At 43.2% G+C, this 12,403-nt stretch overlaps 1 protein-coding gene across 1 annotated transcript in view; it reads left to right on the forward strand.

Moving 5' to 3' along the window:
* LOC126412633 (bumetanide-sensitive sodium-(potassium)-chloride cotransporter-like) overlaps positions 1-12,403 on the forward strand; it is a 594,798-nt gene that overhangs the window by 447,398 nt on the left and 134,997 nt on the right. Inside the window, exons 6-8 of the mRNA XM_050082310.1 lie at positions 493-607; positions 788-927; positions 9,579-9,809. Of these exons, the coding sequence (XP_049938267.1) occupies positions 493-607; positions 788-927; positions 9,579-9,809 (486 nt within the window). The remainder of the gene's footprint in view (positions 1-492; positions 608-787; positions 928-9,578; positions 9,810-12,403) is intronic.

Genomic DNA, 12,403 nt, shown 5'->3' on the forward strand with positions numbered 1-12,403 from the left:
CTTTAAAAATCTTTCATTTCATATCTATACACCATGTACAGTTGCGAATGGAATCCGTTTGTAAAAATGTTTTTGGCTGCACGCCATAGTTTACAGAACATCGCTTGATTATTCATAGTTGATATTTAATTATTACCAATGAAATACTTCAGAGGTTTCTGACCACAAACTTGTGCTTATTTCGTTATCACATTTTTCACGAGTAACGAATTACTTACTCTTGTCGCGGACACCGTGGAAAATATCTTTCTGTTGGACAACTCTCTGACGCTTGTATCCTGGAGTTTCTATTTCTATCTCCTTGAACATTTTTATCATTAGTAGTTTCATTCTATGTGTATTTTTTAACTGGGTACATACAAGTGACTAAGAAAGTGTCAGGTTGAAATTTAGTAACATCAGTTTGGATGAAAGAAAATAAACTATTTTAGTATCTTGCTATGTTTCACAATCTTCAGCAATTGGAGATTCTAATGAAATCGTTGTTTCCAGACGCAGATGATACTTCTATTTGTTCTGATTGCTGCGCAAATAGACTTTATAGCAGGAAGTATAATCGGACCAAAGAGCGCCGAGGAAAAGTCTAGAGGATTTGTGGGCTACAATAGTAAGTGGTTGAGTAAACGTATCAGTTCATTCTTACAACATTCTAGTATTTGATGTATTTATTCTTCAGATTACATTCAAAATTTATTTTAGTGGCATTTATTGCCGTAAATGATGTGATTAGCACGTCTGACAATGCAGTATTCCATCCATGCCACGAGTCGGCTGTTTTGTGTTTCAGTGGAGACTTTCAAAGAAAACTTGTGGAACGACTATCGTTACTATGAGGGAGTCCATCACAACTTCTTCTCCGTCTTCTCTGTCTTCTTCCCGGCCGTCACTGGAATTGTGGCTGGAGCCAATCTGTCGGGGGACCTCAAAGTAAGTATGTGTAAAAATGGTGCTTAGAGTAGAATAGCGTCCTCGAACTGTCCTTACGTTCTAGAGATGTTCATCTTTTATCTGAAAATACCGGAAAAGAAGGTATGCTTCAGGTAATCCTTAGAGAAACGATACTCATATGAAAATATTTCGAATACTATTTGAGGGCGTTTTGTCATTGTGAGTATAATATTTTCTTCAAGTTTATTTAATATGCAACCTGAGCACGCCTGTAATGTGACTAGTTCCTTCAATACAAACAATACATGTTTGGTATCATATTTAGGGGATGACAAGTGATTAAGAACATATAAACTTCCATAAGGGATGCTAAATACTGATGTTGCCTGTTTCTTTATTTACTAGTTTTATATGGACATTCACTTTTACATTCAGCTATTTGTTGACACAGGCAGAAGCAAGAAAAATTCAAATAAGTGATATTCTAAATGCAGTAGAGAAAGCTACATTGAGGAATGTATTCAGTACAATGCAGCGTATGTGTGAGATTTGAAAAAGAGCGATCATCTATCCTGCTTACACAAATATTAACGTTAAGACTATGTTGGCATATAGAGTGCTTCTAATTAAATTTTCGCTACTTGAGTCAGTGTGGACGGAAAATATTTACCGTATGGTTACCCAACTTCGTAGGAATGGTGCTCAAACTGTGCACTGTGGGATTTGCGTTGTTAGTAGTGTTAGTGACATCGCCGGCCGGTGTGGCCGTGCGGTTCTAGACGCTTCAGTCTGGAACCGCGTGACCGCTACGGTCGCAGGTTTGAATCCTGCCTCGGGCATGGATGTGTGTGATGTCCTTAGGTTAGTTAGGTTTAAGTAGTTCTAAGTTCTAGGCGCCAGATGACCACAGATGTTAAGTCCCATAGTGCTCAGAGCCATATAGTGACATCGCGTCGACGGCGAGTGTTCACCAGAGATAAGGGTATCGTCAGGAGTGTCTCAGGGAAGGGTGATAGGACCACTGTTGTTCTCTACATTCACAAATGACCAACGGACATACTGATCACTAGTCTACGGATATCTGCTGATGATGTTGCAGTGGGGACTGTAGAATTATACAAAATGACTTGGACAAAGTTTCTAGCTGTTGCGATGAATGGCAGCTCGCTCTATACATAGAAAAAGGTAAGTTAATGAGGATGAGTAGGGAAAAAATCCTGTAACATTCGAATACAGCATTACTAGGGAGCACCCTGAACATTCATTTCGATTAAATATCTAGACTTAACGTTGCAAAGCGATATCAAATGGAATGAGTAGGTTAGGTTGGTAGTAACGAAGGCGAATGCTTGTCTTCGTTTTATAGGGAGAACTTTGGGAAAGTGTACTAATCCACTCAGGGGACGGCGTATAAAACGCTGGTCCGACCCATTCTTGAGTACCAGGTCAGATTAAAGGAACGTATGGAAGCAATTCAGCTGTTAGATTTGTTACTGACAGGTCAGATCAACAAGCACGTGTTACGGGGATGCATTATGAACTCAATTTCCCTGGAGGGAAGACAATGCACTTTCCACAAATTTGGCCAAATTTAGAGACCCTATATTTGATGCCGATTGCAGAACGATGCTACTGCACCAACGTACATTTCGCACAAGGACCGTGAAGATAACATGCGTGAAATTGGGGATCATACAGAGGCTTTAAGGCAATCGTGTTTGCGAGTGGAACAGGAGAGGAAATAAGTAGCAGCAGCACAGGGTACCCTCCGCCATGCACTGTACGGTGGTTTGCGGGATATTGCGATCTAGATGTAGACTTGCCGTTCGGCGTCGGGACTGGTACGGCGACGTATAGTTGAAAAACAAGCACAAAAAACAACAAGAAACACAAGTGTTACAGTCGCAGTCAGTCAACATCGATATGGGCAATACGAGCGGGACCGTTGCTCGTAATGCTGTTTTATCTCAACGCCAGCAACAGTGCTACTGCTCATCGCGAATGTCGACGCATTAAAGGAATACGGAGAGGTCCTCTTTCCGCACCGGTGTGGATGAATATGATTCGGAAGTTCGAATTAACTGGCGATTTGGGAATTACTCCTGGGAGAGGCCGACGGCCAATCGTGCCACAAATTATTGAACAAATTGTTGTTGCCATGGCTGAGAACGTTGGACGCAATGTGCGAGCTTCATGTAGCGGACGACCTGTGTTACGACAGCTGAATATTCCATGGTCTTCTGTCCGAAAAATACTGCAAACAACTGTGAAATGGCATCCATATAAAATCCACATTGCTCACCACCTTTTGGCACGTGACACAGATATTTGAGCAGATTTTGCTCTTTATCTTGGTGGGACTGAAGTTGATAACCTGTGGCCTTGGTGCGTTTTGTGGAGTGATGAAGCACACTTTACGCTCACTGGAGCCGTCAGCACACAATTGTCGCATTTGAGAATCGTCACGAACGTTCATGAAATTCCGCTGCGTAGTGAACGCATCGCAATATGATTTGACTGCACGGTACAGTTCATGATTGGACCATTTTTCCTTGAGGAACTTAAAGACCGATGACATGCAGCGTGAACGCACACGTTACTGTAATCTACTTCGCCAACATGTGATCCCTACTCAAGAGGAGAGAAGCGCTCTGGGCTCAACTGTCTTGATGCGTGATGAAGCTCCACCTCTGTTCCAGAGGTTACTCGGTTACTCAGTAAAATATTCGGAGGGAACGGAATCATTAGTGAATCGTTTCAAACTGCGTGGCCATCAAGATCAACAGATTTGAACCAGAGTGAATTATGGCTTTTGGGTTACCTGAATGTCAAGATTTATCAACTGGACACTAACACAGTTTGGAGTTTGCTACGTTTTTGCTACACAGCATGGCACCGCAGTCTTCACACCGCGCAGCTACAGGGAAAGTTCTTCAAAATAAGGCACATACTTTTATATGCAATGCCATTAAGTTTTTGTCGAAACAGGCAAACAAAGAAGCAATAATCTCATTCAAAACTGTTCTTGAGACGGCCGGCCGGAATGGCCGAGCGGTTCTAGGCGCTTCAGTCTGGAACCGCGCGACCGCTACGGTCGCAAGTTCGAATCCTGCCTCGGGCATGGATGTGTGTGATGTCCTTAGGTTGGTTAGGTTTAAGTAGTTCTAAGTTCTAGGGGACTGATGACCTCAGATGTTAAGTCCCATAGTGCTCAGAGCCATTTGAACCATTTTGTTCTTGAGACGGTTACAGGGAGAGTTATCTTTTCCAATCTCTCTCAGGAAAGAGAACATTGAGTGAGAGGGGAAAACATACCTACAGTTTCGTACCAGGGCTTCACTGCTTCAGGAAAGATGCGGAAGAAGGAAAAGAAAATTTTATTTGTGGGTAATATTGCTGAACAGGTTATGGGGGACTGACAAATAATTTTCATGTGACATACGTTCTTTAGTTTGCATCGTCAGTATCATAGTAAATGTCATGCTACGTTTTTACCCGCCTTTTTGTGTTATGAGATTTCCTTCCAGCTGTGTGTGTGGTCGATTTTGTTTTGCTTTGAGATCTTTTGTTTATATGATTATTTCTTTTTGGGTACTGTCCGCCCCGGGTAACTGAGTAGTCAGCGTGGCGGATTGTCAATCCTCTGGGCCCGGGTTCGATTCGATTCCCGGCTGGGTCGGGGAATTTTCTCCGCCCGAGGACTGGGTGTTATACTGTCCTCATCATCATCCTATCATCCTCATCGACTGCAGGTCGCCGAAGTGGCGTCAATTTGAAAGACGAACACCGAGCGAACGGCCTGCCCGACGGGGGCCCTAGCCATACGATTAAATAAACTTTTGGGTACTCTAGCGGGAATCAATTGACTTTGAACATCTATACAGGGCGTAACAAAAAAGGTAGGACCAGACTGTCAGGGAACATTCATCACACACATAGGGAGAAAATATGTTATATGGACGTGGGTCCAGAAGCAGTTCATTTCCGTACTAGTGCTCAGTTTCTACAACTCTTCCATACATTAACCATCTACTATGAAACAAAACCTGATCCATGAACAGTACATGAACTAAAGTGAGGGTTGACACATTGCTGAAGGAACCATTCGCAGACGTCGTACTCATGCAGGAAAATCAACAGCTGGTAGTGCCTACCTCACATAGCATTCTCCAGACAGTCATGTGGTCAACATTATGTACTTGTTACAACTAACAGTCTTACGCTGACACTTACGGCTGTAATCAACTGCACAAAGAAGTTCCTCTTCCAGTTGATGTGTCCTCGTGCTTCTACCCCCCCCCTACCCCCCCCCTCCCCCCCCCCCCCCCCCCCGCCGCCCGGGTCCCACGCTCTTCCCTAGTCGCGAGTAGTAGACGTAAGCGTCCCATGCACCCTAAGACGGCGATCAATTTCTTCATGCGTCCTCCTGTCGGGGCACCATCCTTCTGGTGATCTCTTCCAATACAAACGTTGAGCGCAACGGCAATTTCCATCCGCTAATCCGTAGAGCAGAAGGGTATCTGCCAACTCCTCATTTGACTACACTTCCATTGCACTACACCGGAAACTAAATTCGTGAGGAGAACTAAACTGTTAATCCCACAAGCATCATCCTAGCAGAGCAATGATATCGTCGCTTGTCAACACAAGCAATGAAGTGAGTCACATGTCAACATTACCCTCGTTCAGATGCGACAACAAACGCTGTCGGTGAACTTAAAAATTACCTTACTGTACACTCCAACCAAACGTAATCAAGAGGGTATTTTGATTATTTCATGTAATGCTGGTATATTGTTTCTGTGTACACTCCTGGAAATTGAAATAAGAACACCGTGAATTCATTGTCCCAGGAAGGGGAAACTTTATTGACACATTCCTGGGGTCAGATACATCACATGATCACACTGACAGAACCACAGGCACATAGACACAGGCAACAGAGCATGCACAATGTCGGCACTAGTACAGTGTATATCCACCTTTCGCAGCAATGCAGGCTGCTATTCTCCCATGGAGACGATCGTAGAGATGCTGGATGTAGTCCTGTGGAACGGCTTGCCATGCCATTTCCACCTGGCGCCTCAGTTGGACCAGCGTTCGTGCTGGACGTGCAGACCGCGTGAGACGACGCTTCATCCAGTCCCAAACATGCTCAATGGGGGACAGATCCGGAGATCTTGCTGGCCAGGGTAGTTCACTTACACCTTCTAGAGCACGTTGGGTGGCACGGGATACATGCGGACGTGCATTGTCCTGTTGGAACAGCAAGTTCCCTTGCCGGTCTAGGAATGGTAGAACGATGGGTTCGATGACGGTTTGGATGTACCGTGCACTATTCAGTGTCCCCTCGACGATCACCAGTGGTGTACGGCCAGTGTAGAAGATCGCTCCCCACACCATGATGCCGGGTGTTGGCCCTGTGTGCCTCGGTCGTATGCAGTCCTGATTGTGGCGCTCACCTGCACGGCGCCAAACACGCATACGACCATCATTGGCACCAAGGCAGAAGCGACTCTCATCGCTGAAGACGACACGTCTCCATTCGTCCCTCCATTCACGCCTGTCGCGACACCACTGGAGGCGGGCTGCACGATGTTGGGGCGTGAGCGGAAGACGGCCTAACGGTGTGCGGGACCGCAGCCCAGCTTCATGGAGACGATTGCGAATGGTCCTCGCCGATACCCCAGGAGCAACAGTGTCCCTAATTTGCTGGGAAGTGGCGGTGCGGTCCCCTACGGCACTGCGTAGGATCCTACGGTCTTGGCGTGCATCCGTGCGTCGCTGCGGTCCGGTCCCAGGTCGACGGGCACGTGCACCTTCCGCCGACCACTGGCGACAACATCGATGTACTGTGGAGACCTCACGCCCCACGTGTTGAGCAATTCGGCGGTACGTCCACCCGGCCTCCCGCATGCCCACTATACGCCCTCGCTCAAAGTCCGTCAACTGCACATACGGTTCACGTCCACGCTGTCGCGGCATGCTACCAGTGTTAAAGACTGCGATAGAGCTCCGTATGCCACGGCAAACTGGCTGACACTGACGGCGGCGGTGCACAAATGCTGCGCAGCTAGCGCCATTCGACGGCCAACACCGCGGTTCCTGGTGTGTCCGCTGTGCCGTGCGTGTGATCATTGCTTGTACAGCCCTCTCGCAGTGTCCGGAGCAAGTATGGTGGGTCTGACACACCGGTGTCAATGTGTTTTTTTTTCCATTTCCAGGAGTGTATTTCCGATGATTAATCTCATTATGAAGAGAAGTAGAAAATGGGCTCTAACATGGAAATAAAGTGTTTCCACGGCCATCATCACAGAACACATTTATTCCTCTTGTGTGAGGAATGTTTGCTGGAACTTTGACCATACCTTTTTGTCACGTCCTGATTTGTCCTATTACTGTACGTACTGACAGAACCTAATCAGTTACTGCAGTCGTTTGCAGACTAGCTAGCTGTAGCTTACAAATTAACATTTGCGCATAAGTTACAGGTGTCGAACCACAACTCCCCTACCACAGGATGGGCGTTCGCAGTGAACCTCACACCACTTCCATTGTTCTCTCCTCTACTGCATCACCAGCACAGTTATGGGCCAAGTTATTTTGTGTGGATGCTATAAGAGAAATAGCCGTAAAATGGAAGTTATTTCTATTAATAAATGCTGCTGAGAACAACATGTTGAGGCATGTGGTATGCCGGGAAAATGCGTAATGGTCGATTTATAAACATTATAGGTTACAGCTTTCTCTAGGAAATAAATTTCCACCTCTGAAACAAATAAAGCAGATACTAATTTAAAGCAATTATAAGATCGAAGAGATTATTAACCCTGCAAACTGCTTGAAGAATACGATGTTTATTGATAATTAGTTTCGCTTAGGGTACTGTTCTCAAGCCAACTTAACAAGAAATGGTACAAAAAAATGGTAATCACTATTATACAGTGTGTGGATAAATATAGTTCAAATGGTTCAAAAGGCTCTGAGCACTATGGGACTCAACAGCTTAGGTCATACGTCCCCTAGAACTTAGAACTACTTAAACCTAACTAACCTAAGGACATCACACACACCCATGCCCGAGGCAGGATTCGAACCTGCGACCGTAGCGGTCCCGCGGTTCCGGACTGCAGCGCCAGAACCGCACGGCCACCGCGGCCGGCCTATATATAGTATTTAGATAATAGAACACATGTATCACCATATATAACTGTGTTAAAAATGTGACAAGTTTCATATTTCTCGGTTAAAACAACAAACGTGGATGTTTCATTGTTAAATATGAAATTTTTATATCAAGCAATGACGAAAGAATCCATTAACAAAACCTTTCTACATGAAGTATTGTTATATTGTTGTATCTAGGCAGACAGTCATAACATAGTCTGAACTATTGCAAAATTGAGAAACAGGTGAAAAAGTTAGTGTACAAACTGCTAGTGCACATTTACAAAGAAACAGAAAAATTGCTACCTGTACACGTAACTTGCCAACCCTGTTCTCCTAATGTACGTCTATAACTCGTGAGAGTAAGAGGAGTTAGGCCTGCACTGAAAGACTTAACGAATGGTATCTCTATGCATAATAGTTAGAGGGATATAGAGGACTATTTAGGGGCCAAAGACAGTATAACTGTTGATTCCTCTGTCAAAGAAATGTGCATAAATATACATTCATAACGTTCACTATGATGAACATACATCACCCTCTTTGATCAGAAGTTACAATGTCTTCGGATCTTTCAATAAACGTTGTGTATATGAAGTAGCTTAACTGTAACTCTACAGTGAATCATTATTTTGAACATATTTAAGGTTTGCAACGCTGTTACATTATATGCCAAAATACTCGTACTTCTCGTAAAATAAACTGAGTGGAAACAAGTATTATTTAACACGTAATTTGCTTTAAGTTTCAATGTATCCCTCCCCCTCCCCCCCCCTCCCACACACACACACACACACACACACACACACACACACACACACTTTTAAAAGACGGTAGCAGTTTCATAGCTAATGCTTTGTTCATGCAAAAATTATTAAACAATCACCGAGTTTTAAATTGGCTCTCGGTGCATGATGTTCAGTTGGCCTAGTAATAGATAACATGACATCCCAGAATCAGTTGTTGACAAAAATAGTTCTTAATGCTAGCAGGACATTAGTTTAGAATAAATTCTGTCTCATATTTACTGCAATCAACGTATTTTAAGTGATAGTTTCATGTTTATGACCACCTTTGAAGTGCTATTCAAAATAATTGAGAGCTATGTGCAAAATATTGCACAGTCAGGACCGAAATTGTGCGCGTTTATAAGTTCAAATGATTACTTACGTACGCTGAACAGTGATTATGCATTAGACTATCATCCATCAAGAACTCAGAGAAAGCTCCAATACTAACTGAATCTTGACTGCGACTCTTCGCAAATGCAAATTAATGACACTGTCATTTCAACTCAAGAACGGATACCACGACGTCACAAATGGTGTACAAAAGGCAGAATGTCAGCCTACAATTCTGAACAACGGTCATTCTTGTCATGTTTGCAAATTATTCAGAGGTAGAGGATCAGCATTTAATAATTATAGGGTGTATATCCAAATGCACGTAAAGTTTATTAGAACCCAATGGGTGTTATGGAACACCGCATTCTTCTTGTTTGTTTCCTTTTAATCTCATTTCAGGACCCAAGCAGCTCTATACCACTGGGGACTCTGTTGGCGATCGTCGTCACATTCCTGTCGTACGTTGGCTACGCTTTCATGGTGGGCGCCTGCGTACTGAGAGATGCTACTGGCAACGAAACCATGTACCCCATGAACGTATTTGACAACGCAAGCAGTGTAGATCCATTATCACTCATCAATTACTGCGCCAACTCAACGTGCAAATTTGGACTTCAGAACGATAATCAGGTGAGATGGATGGATGGAATTTTTCTTCTTCAGGGCCAGCAGAATTATACTGGGTGTACATAAACACCGGGAACACTTTCAATTCTTTATTGCACAAGAACGAAACATTGTACAGATATCATACATATGCCATTTTGAAGAGAAACTCTGAAAGTTTTTTTCATGTGTACCGCCACAGCGTAGTTTGGTAATTTGCTGATAGTCAGCGCTAGTCGCAAACATGGCGAGTTCAGGTGCGGAGGGAGCTTTCTGTGTGTTGGAGTTTCATGAAGTGGCCTCCCCGATTTCCATATCTCACTCCGTGTGACTTTTTTCTGTGGGGACACATTAAAGATCTGGTGTATGCGCCAGCTTTACCACCTGATGTAGCAGAACTCCGGGAGAGAATACGGGAAGCGACTGCCAGTTGACGATGCCATGCTGGGACAGGTATGACAAGAATTCGATTACCGTATTGATGTCTGCCAGGTCACCCATGGTTCGCACATCGAATGTTTGTAAAAACAGAGTTTCTCTTCAAAATGCAATATGTATGTCATCTGTACAACGTTTAGTTCCTGTGCAGTAAATAATTGAAAGTGTTCCCGGACTTTATCTAAGCCCTGTATATGTCTGATAACAACATGATTGTTAGAATAGATGTACCAAAATAGCTGCTTATAGTAACAAATCTTTATTTGCGACAGACTGTCTCAGCATTTACCGCTATTTTCAAGTACCTCTAGACTGATGTGACGTCCTTATTACGTCGTTAGTGAACTCTCTTATAACTGTCACTGTTTTAATAAGATGGTATGTGATCTAACATAATGAAAACAGAATATGAATTACGGTGTATCAGTAGTTTGAGAATTCCATTCCTGCGCGCTATATATTTACAAAGATCTTTACAAACATACAGGGTCGTAAGAGTGGAACTGTCAAACTACTGACACACCGATTTTTTAACGCTTTATTTTCAATATATTACGTCATTTACCATCTTATATAAAAAACTGAGTATTATAAGACAGTTCACTAACGACGTAATATGGAGGTCACATCAGTTTAGACGTACTTGACAATGACGATAAATACCGAAACAGTCTGCCGTAAGCAGCTATTTTAGTGCATCTGTTCTAATAAGATGAGACGGAGCTTTGCGCTCTACAATTTTCAACAGTTATTGTTTTTACGCTGGAATTTTCTGCGTCATTAAGACACTGTAACTATTTTACTGAAATATTATGGAAGACTAAATCTACCTCTCTCAGCGAGAGACACTGAGTTGTGCTTTTCTTATTAAACACCAGGTAAACAAAATTTTTATGATGTAACATTGCCACAAACATACCTGTTTCAATCAACTCTTTCGTAATCTATTTACCACCTTCATAATCCCATAGTATGTTGTGTACACATTTTCTATAGTGGATATTGTTTGAAATGTAATAAGAAAAAGAACTACTTTCAGTCATAAAATTTAAAAATGTTTTTATTTGTATTATAATTTTTTTAGCATGATATACAGGGTGTTACAAAAAGTTACGGCCAAACTTTCAGGAAACATTCCTCACTCACAAAGAAAGAAAATATGTTATGTGGACATGTGTCCGGAAACGCTTACTTTCCATGTTAGAGCTCATTTCATTACTTCTCTTCAAATCACATTAATTATGGAATAGAAACACACAGCAACAGAACGTACCAGCGTGACTTAAAACACTTTGTTACAGGAAATGTTAAAAATGTCCTCCGTTAGCGAGGATACATGCATCCACCATCCGTCGCATGGAATCCCTGATGCGCTGATGCAGCCCTGGAGAATGGCGTATTGTATCACAGCCGTCCACAATACGAGCACGAAGAGTCTCTACATTTGGTACCGGGGTTGCGTAGACAAGAGCTTTCAAATGCCCCCATAAATGAAAGTGAAGAGGGTTGAGGTGAGGAGAGCGTGGAGGCCATGGAATTGGTCCGCCTCTACCAATCCATCGGTCACTGAATCTGTTGTTGAGAAGCGTACGAACACTTCGACTGAAATGTGCAGGAGCTCCATCGTGCATGAACCACATGTTGTGTCGTACTTGTAAAGGCACATGTTCTAGCAGCACAGGTAGAGTATCCCGTACGAAATCATGATAACGTGCTCCATTGAGCGTAGGTGGAAGAACATGGGGCCCAATCAAGACATCACCAACAATGCCTGCCCAAACGTACACAGAAAATCTGTGTTGATGACGTGATTGCACAAGTCAACATTACCTTCCTTCAATTGGGCCAACTGGCGGTGAATCGAGGAAGTACAGTACATACTGACGAAACTAAAATGAGCTCTAACATGGAAATTAAGCGTTTCCGGATATATGTCCACATAACATCTTTTCTTTATTTGTGTGTGAGGAATGTTTCCTGAAAGTTTGGCCGTACCTTTTTTGTAACACCCTGTATTTTGAGCTCTGGTGGCCCCTGCCTCGCCATGTGTTTAACTTCATTATTCCGTCAACATTTGTATGTAGGAGTTCTTGCTGGTCTGGTTCTCTTCGACAGTTACACATATGTGAAGAACGGATAATCTACATTTTGCAGCACAGATATTGCACATTTCGCTGGTT

The sequence above is a fragment of the Schistocerca serialis genome, chromosome 7 (assembly GCF_023864345.2).
Source record: "Schistocerca serialis cubense isolate TAMUIC-IGC-003099 chromosome 7, iqSchSeri2.2, whole genome shotgun sequence".
Taxonomy (NCBI): Eukaryota; Metazoa; Arthropoda; class Insecta; order Orthoptera; family Acrididae; genus Schistocerca; species Schistocerca serialis.